General features: G+C 39.3%; 2 protein-coding genes across 2 annotated transcripts; both read right to left on the bottom strand.

Moving 5' to 3' along the window:
- Positions 1-727: 727 nt before the first annotated feature.
- Positions 728-1,765, bottom strand: LOC138887060 (uncharacterized mitochondrial protein AtMg00810-like). Its single transcript, XM_070168772.1, has 3 exons — positions 1,612-1,765; positions 1,316-1,470; positions 728-1,207 (listed from the first exon to the last, which is right to left on the bottom strand). Exons 1-3 carry the CDS (start codon positions 1,763-1,765, stop codon positions 728-730), a joined length of 789 nt encoding a protein of 262 aa, XP_070024873.1.
- A 16,126-nt stretch (positions 1,766-17,891) lies between these two features.
- LOC138887059 (uncharacterized mitochondrial protein AtMg00810-like) lies at positions 17,892-19,005 on the bottom strand. Its single transcript, XM_070168771.1, has 3 exons — positions 18,875-19,005; positions 18,628-18,762; positions 17,892-18,501 (listed from the first exon to the last, which is right to left on the bottom strand). The coding sequence occupies exons 1-3, from the start codon at positions 19,003-19,005 to the stop codon at positions 17,892-17,894; spliced, it is 876 nt and encodes a 291-aa protein (XP_070024872.1).
- Positions 19,006-22,120: the final 3,115 nt, after the last annotated feature.

Below are 22,120 nucleotides of genomic sequence, written 5' to 3'. Positions count from 1 at the left end.
TGTTCTTGTTCGTAAGATTTATTAAAATATATGTCATTAATAATCTAGTTATATCAATGTATATGTAATGTTCTTATTAGATAGAAATTAGTAGACCATTCAAATTACATAGCTCTCTCGAGGAATAGGATGGGTGTATGAAGTGAGAATCATTAAGGCTTTGTTAAAAAAGGGCAGTCTGGTGCATAAAGCATCTTGTATTCGTGTAGGATCCAGAAAACGTCTGCACCCTCTTACAAGCCGGAATCGACATGGATTTTGAGGAAAAATACTAACTAGGGCTTGAAGTTTCATAGAGAAAGAGAGAGACTGAGCAGATCTTTATTTCTCATCTTTTTATAAAATAAAATGTTTCTTCTGTTCAAAATAGAATGTGGGCCACTATATTTATATGACCCAGTTCAGACCACTAAAGCTATAAATAAAAACATGGGCCAAGCCCAAATACACTAACTACACTAACTAGCCTACATCAGTACAAATATTAAACTCAAGACCCCCCCCCCTTCATGTTGGAGGGTGATAACACACCCAACTTGCTGATATGGAGATGATGGACCGCCCCAGGTAGAGGTTTGGTGAGAATATCAACCATTTGGGTAGAGCTGGAAGTGTGTAGTAGAGAAATCAAGCCATCAGCCAGCTTGGTGCGCACAAAGTGACAATCCAACTTTATATGTTTGGTTCGCTCATAGAAAACAGTATTCTTTGTAATGTATATGACAGCCTAGTTATCACAGTAGACAGGAATAGAAGAAAGATTAGTAAACCCAAAATCAGATAAAAGTCTAGAGAGCTCGGTAACATCAGTTACAACTTTGCTCAAGGACCTATAATCATCCTCAACAGAGGATAGAGAGACAACACAATGTTTTTTGGATTTCCAGCTGAACATACTACCACCCAGCATAATGCAAAAACTAGTCATTGACCGTCTACTACCAGGACAAGAACCTAAATTACTGTCATAATAAACTTGAAGAGAAAAATCAGAGGAATTGTTGAAGAACAATCCAAAATCAGAAGTCCCTTTCAAGTACCTCAAAAGGTGCAAGGAAGCTTTCCTATGAGGAACACAAGGAAGCTGCAGAGAAAATGACAAATCTGGCCTAGTATGTGTTAAGAAATTTAACTTGCCAATCAAACTCCTACACAACTTAGGACTAGGTAAACGATCACCCATATTGGCATTCAATTTTTCATGTAACTGAAGAGGGCAGACCACAGGAGAAGACACATCAGAACAAAATTATTTCAGGAGATCATGAATGAACTTGCGTTGATGGAGTAAAACACCAGAAGGAGCGTACAAAACCTCAATACAAAGAAAATAATTCAACAAGCCTAAATCTTTGATTTTGAACTGAGCATGCAAGAAGGCCTTCAAGGCAGAAATTTCATCTAAATCAGTCCTAGTAAGAACTATGTCATCTACATAAATAGCCAATAAAACAAGAGAATCTCTAGACCCTTTAGTTAACAAAGAATAATCATTTAAGGAGTGAACATAGCCCCTAGACTGTAAGGCATGGGAATGTTAGGCATACCACTCCCTGGAAGTTTCCCTTAGCCCATAGAGAGATTTTTGCAACTTGTACACGAGCGTACTACATGAGGAATTGGAGGGAACAGACAATCTCGAAGGAAGTTTCATATACACTTCCTCATCTAAATCACCATGCAAGAATGCATTATTTACATCTAGTTGAAAAAATGTCCATTTCTTTTTGACTGCTACAACAATAAGAGTCTTAATGGTATACATTATCACAACAGGAGAGAACGTTTCATGAAAATCACCCCCTGAACCTAAGTATCACCCCTAACCACCAACCTAGCTTTGTATCTCTCAATGGTGCCATTAGCTTTATATTTAACCTTGTACACCCATTTGCAGCTTATAGGTTTCTTACCATGGGGCAATTCAACAATTTACCAAGTTTGATTTGGGTCCAAAGACTCAAACTCTTTCCTCATGACATCCTTCCACTCAGGGACAAGAGCTGCCTGAGAGTAAGTGAAAGGCTCAGGAACAGGCTGTTGACTAAAAGGAGAATTAGAGGAAACAATACTGGAGTCTAAGGATGAAGAGTGGCATACATAACTTTGAAGGTAAGAAAGTTGCTTATGTACCCTAGTAGATCTTAAGAGTGTAGGAGGAGAAGGGGAAGGGGGAGGTAAAGGAGGAGAAGATGAAGGAGCAGAATCAGATGGAGTAGGTGAAGCTGAAAATATAGAAGAGGATAAAGAGGGAGATATAGGAGCAGAAGAAGTAGAAACAGGAGTAAGCAGGGGAGAACCATTACAAATGTGAGATGAGGTAGGAGATGAATAAGGAACATAGGATGAGATAAGGGGTAAGTCATCAGAACAGTCAGAAAAAAGAAAAGGATAAATGTTAGGAGCACCAGAAGAGTATTGAAGAAATGGAAAAATGTGCACATGAAAAACAACATCTCTAGATAAAAGGCAAGAGTTACTTTCCAACTTATACAGTTTGTAGCCTTTCTTAGCAAAAGGGTACCCCAAGAATACACAAGACAAAGCTCTAGGGTAAAACTTGTCCTTATCTATTTTAAGAACAGTAGAATAGCAAAGACAACCAAATGTCCTAAGGTGATAATAGCTGGGAGGTTTACAATATAAGAGTTCATAAGGGTTTTAGTGGTTTAGTAAGGGAGAAGGGAACCTGTTGATCAAATGAGTGGCAGTCAAGACACAATCTCCCCAAAATTTAATAGGGATGTGGGATTGAAAAAGTAGGGCCATAGCAGTTTCAGGCAAACGCCTATATTTTCTTTCCACCACTACATTTTGTTGTAGAGTGTGTGGACAAAAAGTTTGATGCACAATGCCTTTATCAGAGAAAAATTGAGATCCAGATAAACTAGACCCTAATTTCAGTGCATTATCACTCCTGATAGTTTGCACCTTAGAATAAAAATGGGTTTCTACCATAGCAATAAAAGCCTTTAAAAAGTAAAAAGCATTGCTCTTGGCACCCAGTAAGTAAGTCCAAGTAGCTTTAGTATAGTCATCAACAATGGTCAAGAAATATTTTGATCCATCATAAGTTGAGGCATGGTATATGCACCAGGTATCAATGTGGATTATTTGAAATGGTGCAACAGTTTGTATTGAACTATCAGGGAATGGTAGTCTGGTTTGTTTAGCCAATGGACAAACAAGGAAAGTAAAAGATTGTTGGAAGACAATTTGACATTACAATCAAAAGTACATTTCATCTTAGAAAAGGGCAAGTGACCAAGTCTAAAATGCCAAAAAAAACATCGTCTTTAATGGCTTTATTCAGTAGTGCATGATCAGTATGTACATGTGCATCCGAAAATATATTTGCATCAAAACTAAAAATATTGGAACACTCAACAAGAGAAACTTTACAAGGGATAGAACAAGGTATGATACTGGAAGTAGAAGAATTACAAGAGCAGGATATTGCACGAAGCTGAAAGAGCTTGTAAAGTCCATTTTCTGGTCTACCAAGTACCACTGGCTTCTTCAGTGAAGGGCCCTAAAAAGTGCAGCCAGCAATGATAAACTGAACAAGATGACCAGGTCTAGCAACTAATTTGTAAATATAATTAGATTATAATGGAATTAAGGAACATATAGGACATTACAGAGTATTAAATCAGGTGACAAGGTCAAAGAACCAATATTAGTGACCTTAACTTTATATCTATTGGGAAGTGAGACAATATAAGAAATAAGAAGAGTTTGAATATTGAAAAGAAGAGATTTGTCAAAAATCACATGATCAAAAGCTCCAGAGTCTATAATACATACTATGTTCTCTATTTTAGTAAGCAAACAAGTTCTATGCAGACCACTTTCACGCAGTAACCGACCAGCAAAGTTGGCCGAAGCCAAGAGATTTGGAGTGGAGCTTGAACTAGACAGATGTGACTGCTGCAGTAGAATCATTAACTAGGAATATTGTTCTTTAGTCAAACCAGGCATTGCAGATAGTTGTTCAGACTGAGATTGGGCTGGTCATCAGAACCCCCAGAAGCACCTAGGAAACCAGATTTGTCCACTTCAATATTGGCAGCCATTTTCCTTGGACAAGTAGTTTTGGAGAATTTGAAGTTTGGAGGAAAACCATGCAATTCGTAGCACTTTTCAATAGTTTGGCCTGGCTTTTTACAATACTTGCAAATAAGAGAAGGTTTAGGATAATCAAAGCTGAATTTTTACCGAAAATTCTACATGGAGACACCAACATTTAATGAGGCAGAACTTGAGGAAAAGTGAGAGGCAGAAGAAACTTGTATCTGCTTTTATCGCTCAGCAATATGTTGTATACAATGTACATGGAAGGAAGAGGTTTTAACATAATGATGTTTCTCCTAACTTAAAGATAGGTCTCATTGAGTCTCATCAAGAATTGATACACCTTTTGCTCCTCTTCAGTCTTTTTATTTCCTTCACAAGTACAAACACTCAGATGATTGACATAAATAGAGGCTATTTCATCCCTAGTTGTTTGATTTTATTAAACTAGGAGGCAATATCTAAGGACCCTTGGGAATATGTGCTAGTTATTTCTTTAATTCAAAAATCCTAGCACCATCAGCTTTTTCATATCTCTCTTCTAGTTCATTCCAGATATCTTTGGCAAGTTATGAGTATTCAACACTATGAGAGATTTCCTTAGTGAGAGAATTGGTTAGCCAGGATACCACCAAGTCATTATAACGTTGCCACTGTCTCGCAAGTGGAGAACCAACAAGAGGCTTCTCAGTAGTCCCATTTATAAAGTCTAGCTTATTGCGCACAGATAAGGCAACTAGTATATTCCTTATCCAAACTACTATAACAAGTACCATAAAAAGGAATAGAGACTAAAGAGGCCCCTAATATATCTGAAGGATGTACATATAGAGGGTGACAATGATGAGTAAAATCATTAGGATGAAAAGCAGTGTGACGAGCAGAGGAGTTAATTGGAACGGACGAAGACTCAAAAATACTTTTGTTTGCAATAGGAGTAACATTACCAATCATCATTTTTACTCAAAAGATATCAACTAGCTTGACATGCAAGTGAAAAAAATGAATAGATATGAAAATGAAGTTACCAACTCTTTCGCAACTGAAAAGACACGGCCTTGAATGAGAAAAAAATGAAGGAAATAGCAAGCGGAAGCCAAAAACCTAGAATCCGATGAGAGTCCAACTGAAAAGTCTGTACTGTCCCAATCGCTTGTAGGAACCAGACGGATAAGCCCAGACAACAACGAAACAAATGAAAAATTTGAAGAATCAAACGCTGAAACCCTAGAAATCAGAAAATGCCTTTGATGAGAGAACTCAAACAACACTCCGACGAGAAGTTACATGGGTAACATCGGACGATAGGCAAGGACGAGCTCTACTATAATCCAGCTCTGATACCATGTTACAATCTGCAATCGACATGGATTTTGAGGAAAAATACTAACGAGGGCTTGAAGTTTCATAGAGAAAGAGAGAGAGAACGAATAGAGCTTTATTTCTTATCTTTTTTTGTAAAATAAAATGTTTCTTCTGTAAAATAGAATGTGGGTCACTATATTTATATGACCCAATTCAGTCCACTAAAGCTATAAATAAAAACGTGGGTCAAGCCCAAATACACTAACTACACTAACTAGCCCACATTAGTACAAATATTAAACTCAGCACACCCCAAGGAGGTGTGATAAAGGCAGCCTATCCTAATGCATCAGTGGATGATTCCACGGCTTAAAATTATGATCTATAAAAAAGGCTCTTTCAATTGCTAAAATTATGCTACAACTAGCACTCTGCTAATCAATTTAAGTAACTCCCTAAAGACATCCTTTAATAATGATTAGAAAAAGAAATCATCCACTTTATACCGTATCTTAATATATTCTTCTTTTGTTATGTGCTTCATGTTTCCTTAATGTCTTTTTTGCTAGCAAATACAATTGGTTTCTGTCAATCGGTCGATTTGTATTTTGCCCCCTTTCTTTTAACTTTTGCATTGGAAATTTGGAATAAGAGATTTTTCACAATTTCGAACCTAGCATTATAAATTTATTATTTTCGATGAAAATGGATTTTCTTGGACTTGATATCTATATTTATACGATAAATTTAATGCTTTAGCTAATAAAGTTCTATGGCCATTGGGCGTGAATTTTTTATTTTCAGCATTTGATCTAAAAATATTACTCCTATATAAAATTTCCTTTACTAAAATCAACTAACTGTTTTCTTTTCTCCCAAGAGATTAGTCTCTATTTACTTAATTACATTCTTATTCTTAACTAAAGATTGTAGGCTAACCAGTTTATTTTGGTGATTATTATCGTTTTGATACAAAGAAGAAAAAATTATACTGTAATGATGTTAGTCAATCGGCTTGGCGCGTGGAATTACCTGGGAAAACAAAATTAGGAAACAAATGACGTATAACCTTAGTCCTAAAAACTTCAAGTTTAACCGCTCCTCCACGTGTAACAAAAAAGGCTATACTATTTTGGTTTCCTAAATGTATTCGGAAAAGGCCAACAACTCTATATAATACTTCATCTCTAGTTGTTTAGCATATGTTTAGGGTTTCGATTCACAAATTATATTAATTTCCATTGCCTTTTCCCTACACTCCACCGGTAAAACTTTGCAGTAGTACTATGCCAATGCCCATGGCTATGAGAAGGCAGAATATGCCCATTACCCATTCCCTTTTGAATAGTAGAAAAAGAAAATACACTAAAGACGTGATCAGTTGTTGCGACAAGAAATCGATGCTTTCCGAACAGAATTCAAATCTTGCAACAGGAGTTCGGACAACGCAGAGCTTTGATAGGTTTGATGATCAGAGTACTCGCAAATTGAAGAGGATCGTGAAAACTCAAGATTCAAGATCAACATCAGTAAAACAAAACAACGGTGCGTTGTGCTCTGCCAGTAGAAAACCAAAACTAAGTTGTAGTACTAAAGTTGATGATTCAGACAACTCCTATCTCCGGGCATCGCACTCTATCTTCGAGCTCGAGTTTGGTCCACCGATTTTGAACTTTGACCTCGCCCGGACCCAGGCCTAGGACGAAACCTTGAGCCTATATATCGGGGGCATATAATTTTGACCGTATAAAGATAGTCCTCGCGTTTCTTAGAATTAGATGATATGAAACGATTTGAACCTCAATATTCCCGAGCCTCCTATGATGACGTCATGTCTGCATGCTTCCCCAAAACATCAAATGCGCGCCAGCACTGGTCGGCCAATAGCGCCGCCGAACCGTCGTCGCCTTTCTATAAATATGAGGCCACTCTGTTGAACAAAGAACTATGCTCCTTTTCTCTTCATTTACTTTGATTATTTCCCTTCTTTATCTCTTTTTCTAATAGCAACTGCGCTCATCTGATAACACTGTGCTCATCTGATAGCAACTTTACCAGTTACGCCAGCAATGTGCTCATCTGATAGCAACTTTACCAGTTACGCTAGCAATGTGCTCATCTGATAGCAACTTTACCAGTTACGTCAAGGCTCCCCTTTTGAAAGCCTTGATTCGAAACAACGAGGGAAAGGCGCAGAATCCTTCCCACATCAGAAGATATGCGAACTTTACCCTATCACTCATCTCTCTTAACTTCAACCTGGTGTGGCACTTCATTCCTTTTGCTTTCCATGGAGTGAAGTGGCACTATTATCTACTAAATTTTGCATCCTACACCGATACGATGTCCCAAGGATAAATATTCCTGGATCGTTGTTCGCGCACCTTGCAATGTTTTTTTGGTTTTTCTTGTGATAGAAGGTGAAGCGACATCCTCTTGGCTTCCTTTCTGGTTTTTTCTTTTGTCGTTCTTTTCTAACGGATTACGGCCCAAAACTTCCACAGAATTCTCGATCCCCGCTGTTGGAAGTATTCATCGAGGGTTTTCTGCCCTAAATTTCTTCAAACATTTCCAAAGATCAAAATTGAGTTCCTGGGAAGGTGGTTCGTGAAGACGCCACTCTCGAGGTCGTGGTCCTAAAAGTAGATTAGGTTCATGGCTTTTGTTTTTTGCTTTTTTGTTCTGTGTAAGGACCCTTCGTGGATGTTATAAATATATTTTGTAATCATCTGTTGGAAATATAAAAGGACTTCTTTGTCTCATTTTTGGCTCGTGTTGAATTCCATTCTGTCTTTATTTGTGAAAAATTTGATTGTATAACTTTCATGATTAGTCCGAATACTGGACTCAGGACATAATAAACCCTTAGGTTTTTAATCGATCAAAATAATATTCCTTAAGGTTTTTGCTAATCCTCGAGCTAAGCTTAAATTGATTTGATGCAAGTTCGGGACATTGGGACTCCTGAGTCCGAGTTGAGTGAGAGCAAGGTCTCGAATTTGAAAAAAAGTTAGCCCATAGGCTTCGTAGATAATCATCGAGTGAGGATTTTCATAAACTCGAGTAGCCCTTGAGCTTAGTAGTCGAGTGAGTACTTGCTCGAACTCGAGATAAAGTTAGCCCTTAGCCTTTTTATAGTCCCCGGGTAATTTTCTCAAACTCGGGTAGCCCTTGAGATTAGTAGTCGAGTGAACATTTTTCTCGAACTCAAAATAGGTCGGTAAGAAATGAATTAATTGGAGGTGACTGACGGTCGGCTTTTTGGCTTCCTCAGTACTCTTAAATGACCTCTATAATAGATAAACTTCACAATATTGCAAACTTTATTCTTATATTGTTCTCAAAGTCTCATTAGCTCTTTCAATTTCTCTGAATTCTCCCTTCTCTTCTATTAGCTCTTACTTCATTATCAACATTCTCCATCTTCTTGAATCTCCGCATTATAATGGCTAAGACCTCTAATTCAGTTCCCCAAAAAGAAAAAGCTTATTCATCTTCACCGGTAGTGCCCCCTCGTTTTGAGGAGTGCATTCCTCCGCCATGTGAAATAACATCCGATTTCAAGATCGAGAAACCTGTATCGACACCAAGATGATGTGAGCTCATGTCTCGATATGTCAATTTGATTACCAAGGATGAGCTCATGCAAGTTAAGGAGGACTACAAGTGGGAGAACAAAGAAGTAGTGATCTCTTTCCCCGAGGAAGATATCACTACATATAAAGCGGGGTACTTAAGCGTGTATACCTTCCTGTTCACGCTGGTCCTTGTAATTCCAGCTCAGGGTCCCATAGATCCTATTCTTCTTGACTTTTGCCAATAATACCGAGTGACGCTTGGCAGATATACCCTTCATTCTGGCGAATCGTTCATTTGATCATGTTCCTTTCGAGTTAGGTAAAAGGGATGCCTTTCACCCTCGACCATCTGATCAGACTGTACCTTCCTTGACTTTATCGCGGTGGCTTGATAGAACATCAACGCTAATCCTTGAAATATCTCTTCTCTAGTATAGATGAGGACAAAGATCGAGGGTGGATGAGCTGGTTTGTCCGAGTTAGGACCTCCGACCTGATTCCTGCTGATTGGATGCCGTTCCCCGAGGAGTGGAACATGAAGCGTAAGTAAATAGTACGTTTATACCCTGTTTTCTCTTATTTTTCTCGGCTTTATCTTTTCCCTTGGTCTAACCCCTTTCCGATGGCGCAGCTACCGCTTGGTTTCCTGGTGGGGTCCCGAACCTTGAAGGCTGGGTCCGAAAACTGGCTTCCACTTCCTCTTGTTCGGAGCGTTGCTGGCGATATTTGGCCAAAGGCCTATGGGAGGCCAAAAATCATGGTGAGTTCTCTTGTTTGTTTACTTGTACTTCTTTAGTGGAATACTTACTTTGACTTTTGTGCAGGTCTCGGAGATGCCGTTGCTATGCGGCCGGCCCCGGCTGGTGAAGAAGAGACCCCGAAGCCATATAAAGAAAAGAGAAGAAAATGGAGTCACCTGCTAATCCCTCGAAGCCTAAGAAAAGCGCAACTCAAAAGTCCAAGGTCGATACAGTGACATTATCTCCGGAAACGACCCAACGCGAGGAAGAAGAAGATGATGACTGCCCCTTGGTAAATCGTAAAAGAGGAAGTGATTGTTCTTCGAAGTCTGTCGAGCCGGTGATGGTTGATGTGGTTTATTCCAGAGCTGGAGAAATCTCCGAGGGGAGTTCAAACAAAGTTCCTGAGCCATCGGGCAGAAAAAAGGCACCTTGCCTAGGAGGCCATTTGGAGGACGAGGCCGAGGGACCCGATCCCGAACCTCTTCAAATAAAAGGGAATGCCCTGAGTAGATCACTTGGGGTAATCAATATGGATGACTCACCGCCTGGTCCCGAGTTCTCCGAGGGGCAAATCCGAGATGCTCAGAATAAGAGATCTTCTGAAGTGGGGGAGAGCCACGAAGGGCATGACATCTTTCATGAATGCCTTGCAGGGTTTGAAGATGGCCCCGACACAGATTCTTTTTTCATCTTTGATGAGGCTCGTCGACTCTTCAAACAAGTGAGTTTTCTGTCCTTTAGAATTATGCTTGCGTTTTGCTTTTGTTGTTCTGAATCTAACTTTCCCCTTTTTTTATGAAGGTTGTGGTGCTGCATAAAAGGACATTTTCCTAGTCTCGAGCTGATCTTACTCGATGTGAGGCTGAGCTTAAGAAGATCCCGGAAGAAATGGGCAGTCTTAAAACCCTCTATGTTAAGAAGGGGAACGAAATCAGCGATCTTCGAGCTGAATTGGCAAAGGCTTGTAAACAACGAACCGAGGTTACCGAAGGGTTAATATTCCCTCTGAAATTTTGTCATGGACCAACCAGTTCGGCCTTCTAACAATTTTATTTTATAGTTTCAACGAAAGGGCAAAATAGTGGAGCAACTTCGAGAGGAGCTCAAGATGAAGGAGGCCGAAACCCTAGGCTGGAGGAAAGGCATGGACAATCTTGTTTCTGAGAAAGAAGACCTTTAGGAGCAGCTGGCTTCACTCGAACATCAGTTCCAAAGCGTGAAGGAGAAGGGCCTGGCTCGAGGCCGCAAAATTGAGGTGCTCAAGGCTAAATTTTCTGTTGAGCTGGCTAAGGCCAAATCTAATCCTGAGGCAATTATGTCCTCGTATCGGGATGACGCTGAAGCAACAAATGCCCGGTCCAAGGAGATCTCCATTACAGCTGAAGTTAAGTTATCATGTGCACCCGACCATGCTAGGCGACAGTCCCGGAGGGAAACCCTCGAGGAGGTACATGCTCACGGCTTCGATCTCTCAGCCAATATAGAAAAGGTGAAGGCCTTGGAAGAAGAGGCTGTTGCTTTGCTCTCCGATGAGGACGATTCAGCCAGTGGCTCCGAGAGTGGAGAAGATGAGGATGGAGTCCCCGAGGGTGAGGACCCCGAAGATACTGCTCCTAAAGGTGCAGCTGCCGAGGATATAGCACCGAAGTAGATTTAGGTTTCCTTATTCACATTTTTTGTGCAAGTATCCCTTGTGCAGATATCTTTTGTAATCATCTTTTGGAAATACAAAAGGAACTTTTTGACTTGCGTTGGATTTCATTTTGTATTGGATTTCATTTTGTCTTTTTTTATAGAATACATTGATTGCATAACTTGAATGGTTGGCTCGAGAATTGGTTCGGACTCGGGAAATAATAAACCCTTGGGTCTTTATCGATATATATAATAATCCTCCAGCTAAGTTTTAATCAATTTGATGTGAGCTCAAGGTATTGTGACTCTTGAGTCCGAGTCGAGTGAGAGCGGAGTCTCGAACTTTATGTTTTTGGCTCTTAAGCCTTTCGAAGTTGGCCATTTAGGCTCTTATACATCGGCATTAGGCTCTTTAAGTTTGCCCTTAAAATCTTACATATCGGACTTTAGTCTCTTTAAGTTGGGTCGTTTCGGCCTCTAAAATGGCTATAATTTTTCCCTTTTTTCGGCTAAAAGTCTTAGTAAATTTTTTTGTATGCCTAAGGAAGTGTTTTTTGTACCCGTTTGGGTTTTTCGAAGGTTTGACATATCGTAACCTTATTACTAATTAGTTTGTATAAACGTAATCGAATACCTCTTGAGGTTTTTTTGAAAGCTCATGTCTACTGAAGCCTTTAGATTATTCGAGTGCTGATTTTATTGAAGCCCTTTAAATTTTTGCTTTTGCCGAGGATATCCTGATTTAACCGGTTTTTACAAAGTGTTTGAAGGCCTTTGATTTATAGCAGAAGTTGGACGTCTCCGAGCCGCATTATTTAGGCTGCATCCTTTTTACATGACCGTAGTCTTTTAATATGGTCGTAGCCTTCAGGTATGTCACTTGGACTTGTTTCCCGATAACTTTTTGAGCATGTTTGAAAAGTTAGTCCCCGAGTATATTGGCCTTGGCCTTTGTTTTGAGGGGATGCCTCTTGAAGGTCTTATGAATCCGAGTTTTTGGTGACTCAAATGTATTGACTGTCGATGACAGTCCTCGAGTATTTGGGGTACTTTTATGCTTTGTCTCTTGAGCCGTTTCCCGTAGGATTATAAGTGTAGAGTTCGTATAATAGTAAACGTTTTTGAGACACAAAGTGTTTTTGATATAAACAGAATGCTTCTTCAAGTAATGCGTACATGTTTTGTTGTTGGGGCTCGACTATTCTATTTGTTCACAGTTCATCTGGCTGTTTGGCCCATTACAAAGTTTTCCTGTCGAGGCCCTCTTAGGCGTAAAGTATTTTCCTTGAAAATATAACCTCCAAGGGTGATGCCCCCAGTATTCGAGGTTAATTGAAAAGAAGCCTTGGATACTATTTAGTTCTCCTTAGGTAGTACATAACTGTTGCCACATTAAAAACCTTGCCGGTAAAACTCATTTGGGACAAAATTCGATATAAGGAAAAAAGAGTGTAACACATGCTTTAAACACCTGAGGCTTCATGTAAAAAGGGGTGTCTCCGAGATCGCGTACCTTTGATAGCTTCGATCGAATATCTGTAATAAGTTATTTTAATCTCAAATAGACAAAGGATAAAGTCATACCTTAGCAGTAGTATCATTTGATTAATAATATGTTTTAATCAGTTGTTCACCTAAGTTTGTAAGATCCTTTACCAACAATTCTGAGGACTCGGTACGGCCCTTCAAAATTCGGGCCTAGTTTCCCTTTATTAGGGTCTCGAGTATTGAGGGTGACCATTCGTAGAACTAAGTCCCAATTCCAAAGTGTCGAAGGTCCGTCCTTTGCTTCTGTGCGGCCATCCGAACAAGCGTTGCCTCTCGCTTTTCATCTAATACCTCAAAGCTAGCATTCATGGCCTCGTGATTTGATTCCTCCGAGGCATGTCGAAACCTGGTGCTGGGTTCTCCGACCTCGATGGGGATGAGGGCCTTGGAGCCATATACTAGAGAACACGGGGTGGCCTTCATGCCTAACTCCGAAGGCACATTTCTTTGGGTTAAGTTTCATGTAGTATTTCCTCAAAATTTTGAGTGTTTCCTACAAATGAACAAAGTGGTCCTCTGCGCGCAGGGACTTGACCTACATATCATCAATATAGACTTCCATTGTTTTTCCTATTTCTTCTTCGAATGTTTTATTAACTAGGCGTTGGTATGTAGCTCCTGCATTCTTTAGCCTGAAGGGCACTACGTTGTAGCAATGGAGTCATGGCCAGTTGTGGCATCGATCATACGACTAATGTTTGGCAAGGGGAAAAGATCTTTTGGACAAGCTTTTTTTTAGGAACTACAACTACGTTGGTTAACCACTCGGGGTACTTTACCTCCCGAGTAAATCCTATTTTAAGAAGTTTGGTTACCTCATCTTTTACAAATGCATTCTTTACCTCGGATTGAGGCCTCCTTTTTTGCTCCACCGATTTGAACCTGGGATGCTTAGACGATGTGTGGTGATTTATGGTGGAATACTTGTCATATCTGTTGCTCCGACTCTATCGAGGCTAGAGGCGGTGATTGCTTACTTGGTCGCCTGCTTATCTTTTGAGCTCGATTTCTCTGAGGTTGAAGGTTCCAGTATCGGCGCCACTTCCTTAATTGCAAACATCTCTTTTGCAGCATGTTGCTCTCTATAGACTGTTTTCACTACTTCCTCTGTCGGGAACTTCATCATCTGGTGAAGAGTTGAAGGCACTGCCCTCATGTTGTGTATCCATGATCTCCCGAGGAGTACATTGTACCTCATGTCACCTTCGATGACATGGAACTTGGTGTTTTGTATGATCCCGACAACATTTACTGGCAAGATAATCTCTCATTTTATTGTTTCGCTCGCCATATTGAAGCAATTGAGGACCCTCGATGCAGATACAATCTAATCTTATAGGCAAAGTTACTCCACGACCCTCGATCTAACTATATTCGCTGAGCTACCTAGATCCACTAAAACACATTTAACTTGAATTTATTTAAAAGGATAGAGATTACCAGGGCATCGTTGTGGGGCTGAGATACGCCTTCTGCTTCTTCGTCGCAGAATGATAGGATGTTTTCGGGCACATAGCTCCGAGTCCGTTTTTCTCACGTGATCGACACCTTGGTGCATTTGAACACAGGTCGTTGAGGGACATCGACTCCGCCAATGATCATGTGGATTACATGTTGAGGTTCTTCTTGCTCATTTCTCCTTGCATCTCTCTCCTTGAAGTGATTCTTAGCCCTATCACTTAGGTATTCTTGAATATGGCCCTTGTTGAACAACCGAGCCACTTCTTCCCTTAATTGCATGTAATCTTCTTTTCTATGACCATATGTACCATGATACTTGCACATCAAGTTCAGGATCCTTTGAAAAGGATCGGTCTGTATAGGTTTGGGCCACTTGGTGTCTTTGATTCTTCCAATAGCTGAGACAATCCCCGACGCATCTACACTGAAGTTGTATTCTAATAATCGAGGAGCCTCAATGCGGTCGGTATGCTTATCGAACCCGCTCTTACTCGTGAGTCATCGAGAACTTTGGCCTCGATCTTTTCTTTGATCATTTGGAGGAGTGTTCCGACCTGAGCCATTATTCTTTTGATTAACATACGGCTGATACCATTCTTTTTGAATCTTGATTCCCGATCTGTGTTGCTCGGTGGCTTGGCTATGAATCTGTTAGGATGAACTAAACCTGAGGGGGCTCCCAACTGGTCATCCTCAACCTTGATTTTTGACTGGTTGCGATTGTGCACATCCGACCATGTCACAGCTGGGTATTCGATCAAATTTTATTTTAATTGCTGAGATGCGATCGAGTTTTTTTCATTCAAACCCTTCATGAAAGCTTGTACTGCCCAGTCATCGGAGACTGTTGGTAATTCCATTCTTTCCATATGAAACCTTGACACGAACTCCCTTAATATCTCATCGTTCCTTTGTTTTATTTTGAAGACATCCGATTTTCTCGTGGCCACCTTTATGGCCCCGGTGTGCTCTTTCAAAAAGGCATCTACTAACATAGCAAACGAGTCAATAGAATTATGAGCTAAGTTGTGATACCAAATCATAGCTCCTTTCGACAGTGTTTCTCCAAACTTTTTTAATAAGACTGATTCGATCTCATCGTCATTTAAATCATTTCCTTTGATTACGTGAGTGTATGAAGTAATATGATCATCCAGGTTAGTTGTTCCGTTATATTTGGATATATCGGGCATGCAAAATATTTTGGGAATGAGCATCGGAGCCGCACTCTAAGGGAATGGTTTTTGTATTTAAACCTTTCAAAACTGGAGGTGCCCCCGGTATCTGGTCTACATGGGAGTTATAGGTATCCATCTTTGTATCATTGTCTTCAATTTTCTTTTCACTGGACTCAATCCTCTTAGTTAGCTCTTGGAGCATCCTCAAAATCGTGGGGTCAGTCCCTGAGCCACTTTCATCGGGCCTTTTTGGCACTGGCTCAGTATGCCAAGTGTTTACTGGTTCGGCTGTATTTGGAGTTTTATTCTGACTCCGAAGTTGAGCGATGGAGATTTGCTAAGCTTGCAGCATCTCGAATATGTACATTCCTTGTGTTAGAGGCTGACTCCCCCATCCCCCATTCCTTGTGTTCTTTGGCCACCGGATCGGGCTTCCCTATGTACATTTCCTTCGGGCTCCGTGCCTAGATCTACATTCAAAGTGATATGAGAGCTAAAATCAACTGGTTCCACATTTGGCACTTCCCCTGGGTTTATCGGTGGTACACCGACCCATGTGTCGATGTTTTCTCCAAGACCTTCGTTGTCATGGATGGGTGCATTTTGTGAGCTAGACATATTTCAACCTGATAATCAAAAAATCTTGGCAAGAAAAAGAGTAAAAACGTGTGTAACCGGAATCAGTAAAGAAATAACCACTATTATCTTTAGCCCCACGGTGGGCGCCAAACTGTTACTTCGAAAATACGAGTAACAAATAGGTTTGATTTGTGGATTTAAAGATATGTGATTTAGTTTAATACCAATTAATAATCAAGAAATAAAAAGTAAAGATGAAAGAGATTAGTGAATCAAACCAATGTAACCTAGCAGTAGCGAGCTCGAGACGGTGACCTCGAGACAGACTAATAGCAATAAAATAAGGTAAGTAAAGTAAGAACAGTAGAGCAAAAGGACAATGCTGACAAATAGTAGGCAAAAAGTATAGAATATATTCTTTTCTTAGTGATTAGATCATGTTACAAATAAGGAATATTTCTATTTACAATAGGGAATATTCTTGATACAGCTATCTGATCGCCTAGTACAGAATTGTGTAATCTTATTGCGTGATTCACCCCCATGATCTTGGGGATGTGGCAAGAATCTAGCTCATTCTGTTATAAACCCATAACGATACTAATTCGAGGTCGAGCACACTTGGCCTCGGTATTCCTCGAACTTCTATCTCCGGGCATCGCACTCTATCTTCGAGCTCGAGTCTGGTCCACCAATTTTGAACTTCGACCTTGCCTGGACCCGGGCCTAGAACGGAACCATGAGCCTAAAAATTGGGGGCATTTAATTTTGACCGTATACAATGTCATATACTAATATTTTGAACACATTACTGACAATTGTTGTTTTGTTCATAAATGACAGTTAATTTCTTTAATATCGAATTAAATTTATGAGACTTTTCACATCATTTGATTCAAATTAATATTGTTCTTATTCGTAAGATTTGTTAAAAATATATGTCATTAACAATCTGGTTATATCAATGTATATGTAATGTTCTTATTAGATAGAAATTAGTAGATCATTCAAATTACATAGCTCTCTAGAGGAATGGGATGGGTGTATAAAGTAAGAATCATTAAGGTTTTGCTTAAAAGAAGGGCAATTCGGCGCATAAAGCATTCTGTGTTCGCGTAGGAACCAGGAAACAGTTGCACCCTATTACAATCTAGAATCGACATGGATTTTGAGGAAAATAGTAACTAGGGCTTGAAGTTTCATAGAGAAAGAGAGAGATTCAGTAGAGCTTTATTTCTCATCATTTTTTGTAAAATAAAATGTTTCTTCTATACAAAATAGAATATGGGCCACTATATTTATATAACCCTGTTTAGTCCACTAAAGCTATAAATAAAAACGTGGGCCAAGCCTAAATACACTAACTAAGCTAACTAGCCCACATCAATACAAATATTAAACTCTAACATCCCCTTCAAGTTGGAGGGTGGTAACACACCCAACTTGCTGATATGGAGATGATTGACTGAACTAGGTAGAGGTTTGGTGAGAATGTCAGCCATTTGGGTAGAGCTAGAAGTGTGTAGTAGAGAAATCAAGCCATCAGCCAGCTTGGTGCGCACAAAGTGACAATCCAACTTTATATACTTGGTTCGCTTATAAAAAATAGGATTCTTTGCAATGTATATGGCATCCTGGTTATCACAGTAGACAGGAATAGAAGAAATATTAGTAAATAAAAAATCAGATAAAAGTCTAGAGAGCTGGGTATCCTCAACCATACCTTTTCTCAAGGACCTATACTCAGCCTCAGCGGTGGATAGAGAGACAACAGGTTGTTTCTTGGATTTTCAGCTGACCAAACTGCCACCCAGCATAATACAAAAACCAGTCATTGACGGTCTACAATCAGAACAAGAACCCCAATCATTATCACAATAAACTTGAAGAGAAAAATCAGAGGAGTTGTTGAAGAACAACCAAAAATCAGAAGTCTCTTTCAAGCACCTCAAGAGGTGCAAGGCAGATTTCATATGAGGAACACAAGGATGCTGCATGAATTGACTTAGATCTTGCAGAGAAAAGGACAAATCTAGCCTAGTATGTGTTAAGAAATTTAACTTTCCAATCAAACTCATATACAACTCAGGACTGGGTAAAAGATCACCCATATTGGCCTTCAATTTTTCATGTAACTCAAGAGGGCAGACCACATGAGAAGACACATCAGAACAAAATTCTTTCAAGAGATCATGAATGAACTTGCGTTGATGGAGTAAAACACCAGAAGGAATGTACAAAACCTCAATACTAAGAAAATAATTCAACAAGCCTAAGTCTTTGATTTTGAACTGAGCATGCAAAAAGGCTTTCAAGACAAAAATTTCATCTAAATCAGTCCTAGTAAGAACTATGTCATCCACATAAACAACCAAGATAATAAGAGAATCCCCAGACCCTCTAGTAAACAAAGAATAATCATTTAAGGAGTGAATATAGCCCCTAGACTGTAAGGCGTGGGAATGTTTGGCATATCACTGCCTGGAAGCTTTCCTTAGCCCATAGAGTTATTTTTGTAACTTGTACATGAGGGTACCACATACGGAAATGGAGTGAACAAACAATCCAGGAGGAAGTTTCATATACACTTCCTCATCCAAATCACCATGCAAGAATGCATTATTTACATCTAGTTGAAAAAGAGGCCATTTCTTTTTATTGCTACAACAATAAGAGTCTTAACAGTAGACATTTTAACAACAGGAGAGAAAGTTTCATAAAAATCAACCCCTCAACCTGAGTATCACCCTTACACACCAACCTATTTTTGTACCTCTCAATGGTGCCATTAGCTTTATATTTAACCTTGTACACCCATTTGCAGCCTATAGGTTTTTTACCATGGGAAAATTCAGCAATTTCCCATGTTTGACTTGCTTCCAAAGACTCAAACTCTTTCCTCATGGCATCCTACCACTCAGGGACAAGAGTTGCCTGAGAGTAAGTGAAAGTCTTAGGAACAGGCTGCTGACTAAAAGGAGAATCAGAGGAAACAGAACTGGAGTCTAAGGATGAAGAGTTGCATACATAACTTTGAAGGTAAGAAGGCTGCGTATGCACCCTAGTAGATCTTCTGAGTGTAGGAGGAGAAGAGGAAGAGGGAGGTAGATGAGGAGGAGAGGAAGAAGCAAAAGCAGATAGAGGAGGAGAAGCTGAAAAGATAGAAGAGGATGAAGAGGGAGATATAGGAGCAGAAGAAGTAGAAACGGGAGTAAGCAGGGGAGAACCATTACAAATGGGAGATGATGTAGGACATGAAGAGATGAGGTAAGGGGAAAGTCATCAGAACAGTCAGAAAAAGGAAAAGGACAAATGCGAGGAGCACCAGAAGAGGATTGAAGAAATGGGAAAATGTGCTTATGAAAAACAACATCTCTAGATGCAAGGCAAGAGTTAGTTTCAAAGTGATATAGTTTATAGCCTTTCTTAGCAAAAGGGCACCCCAAGAATACACAAGACAAAGCTCTAGACTGAAACTTATCCTTATGTGTTTTAGGGACATAGAGTAGCAAAGACAACCAAATGCCCTAAGGTGAGAATAGCTAGGAGGTTTAGCATATAAGAGTTCATAAGGGCTTTTGTGATTTAGTAAGGGAGAATGGAACATGTTGATCAAATAAGTGGCAGTCAAGACACAATCTCCCCGAAATTTAATAGGTAGGTGGGATTGAAAAAGTGGGGCCCTAGCAGTTTCAAGCAAATGCCTATGTTTTCTTTCAATCACTTCATTTTGTTGTGGAGTGTGTGGAAAAGAAGATTGATGCATAGTGCCTTTATCGGAGAAAAATTGAGATCCAGATAAACTAGACCCTAATTCCAGTGCATTATCACTCCTAATAGTTTGCACCTTAGAATGAAAATCGGTTTCTACCATAGCAATAAAAGCCTTTAAAAGGTCAAAAATATTGCTCTTGGCACCCAGTAAGTGTGTCCAAGTAGCTCTAGTATATTCATCAACAATGGTCAAGAAATATTTTGATCCATCATAAGTTGAGGCATGGTAAGGGCCCCAAGTATCAATGTTGATTAATTGAAATGTTGCAACAGTTTGTATTGAACTATCAGGGAATAGTAATCTGGTTTGTTTAGCCAGTGGAAAAACAAGGCAAGTAAAAGATTGTTTGGAAGACAACTTGGCATTACAATCAGAATACATTTCATCTTAGAAAAAGGCAAGTGACCAAGTCTATAATGCCAAACAACATCATCTTTATTGACTTTATTCAGTAGTGCATGATCAGTATGTACATGCGCATCAGAAAACATATTTGCATCAATACTAGAAACATTGGAACACTCAACAGGAGAAACATTACAAGGGATGGAACAAGGTATGATACTGAAAGTGGAAGAATTACAACAGAAGGATATTGCAGGAAGCTGAAAGAGCTTGTAAAGTCCATTTTTTAGTCTACCAAGTACCACTGGCCTCATCAGTGAAGGGCCCTGAAAAGTCTAGCTAGCATGTCTAAACTGAACAAGATGATCATGTCTAGCAACTAATTTGTAAACATAAATTAGATTATAATGGAATGAGGGAACATATAGGACATTGTGGAGTATTAAATCAGGCGACAAGGTCAAACAACTAATATTAGTAACCTTAACTTTATATCCATTGTGAAGTGAGACAAGAAAAGGAATAGGAAGAGTATGAATATTGAAAAGAATAGATTTGTCAAAAGTCATATGATTAGAAGTTCCAGAGTCTGTAATCCATACTTTGTTCTCTATTTTAGTAAGCAAACAAGTTCTGAACAGACCACTTTCGGGCAATAACTCACTAGAAAAGTTGACTGAAGCCAAGAGATTTGGAGTGGAGCTTGAACTAGACAGATGTGACTAGTGCAGCAGAATCATAAACTGGGAATACTGCTGTCACACCTCCTTTTTCCCAAGGGGGATAGGGAGTTTTTCCAATTTAAAGTGCATAATCGAAATGGGATTATTTATTTATTCTGATTTGCCACTTGGAATAATTATGGTGTCCCAAGTCACTGGATTATTTTAAATCCCAAATCAAGGTAATTTGACTCTATTTTACAGTACACGAACATAGAAATCCGGGTAAGGAATTATGTTAACCCGAGAGAAGGTGTGAGGCACTCCCGGGTTCCGTGGTTTTAGCACTGTCACTTAACTATTAATAATTGGCCTAATTATTTGATTTATTGCATGTTTTAAACCTATTGTGTATTTTTTTATAACCGCTTTTATTTATTTATGGAATTATTTCTAGAACAAGTCACGATTGTCGTACACTTGTCATTTTTGTACACATTACGAATTGCGTCACGGGAGTCGTACCCATGATCTATAACATGTTTATTTTATTATTATTCGAAATTATGATCGGGTCACGTGAAATGCACACCCGAATTGAGATTTACATATCGTGACCATGCCACGGGAACTGTACACATGGCTATGATGATTTATTTAATCGCACCTAAATCAAGCTACGAATGTTCATAATTATTTTCATAAGTTTTGGATTATTGTGAGGCTTAAGAGTTATGCATTCTTCTGACTTAGCACCACTCATGACCTATTCTTATTCCTTGCCAAGAAAGAAACAACTCCAATTTTTCATCTACCCAATTAAAAGCATTTATTCAAGAACCGAGACTAAATACATCACAATCGAAATAAAAAATTAATTAAAACAATTTAAATAAAAACTAAGAGATGCTACTCAAACAACGTAGAATCACAAATCAACCAACACGCGCACCAAGCTATCATAACAAAATGAAATAAGAATGAAAATTGAGAAATGGACCTTTTATTGATGAACAAAGCGGAAAATTGCAAATCAATCGGGCTAAACAAAGCAACAATCCTTGGACTGAAACTCCGAAATTGTGAAACGAAACCTCGGCGAAAAGGAAAATATTGCTACAAGCAGTTGGCAGCCACGGAGATAATGTTAAAGATCCTCACCAGTCTGAGAAGCAACAAACGTGAACAGAGACAGTCCACAGCTTCAAGAACTAGTTTTAGCATCAGGGGTAGCATT

The sequence above is a fragment of the Nicotiana sylvestris genome, chromosome 3 (genome assembly GCF_000393655.2).
Source record: "Nicotiana sylvestris chromosome 3, ASM39365v2, whole genome shotgun sequence".
Lineage (NCBI taxonomy): Eukaryota > Viridiplantae > Streptophyta > Magnoliopsida > Solanales > Solanaceae > Nicotiana > Nicotiana sylvestris.
The sequence above is the reverse complement of the archived record's forward strand: the minus strand, read 5'-3'. Positions and strand labels throughout refer to the sequence as shown.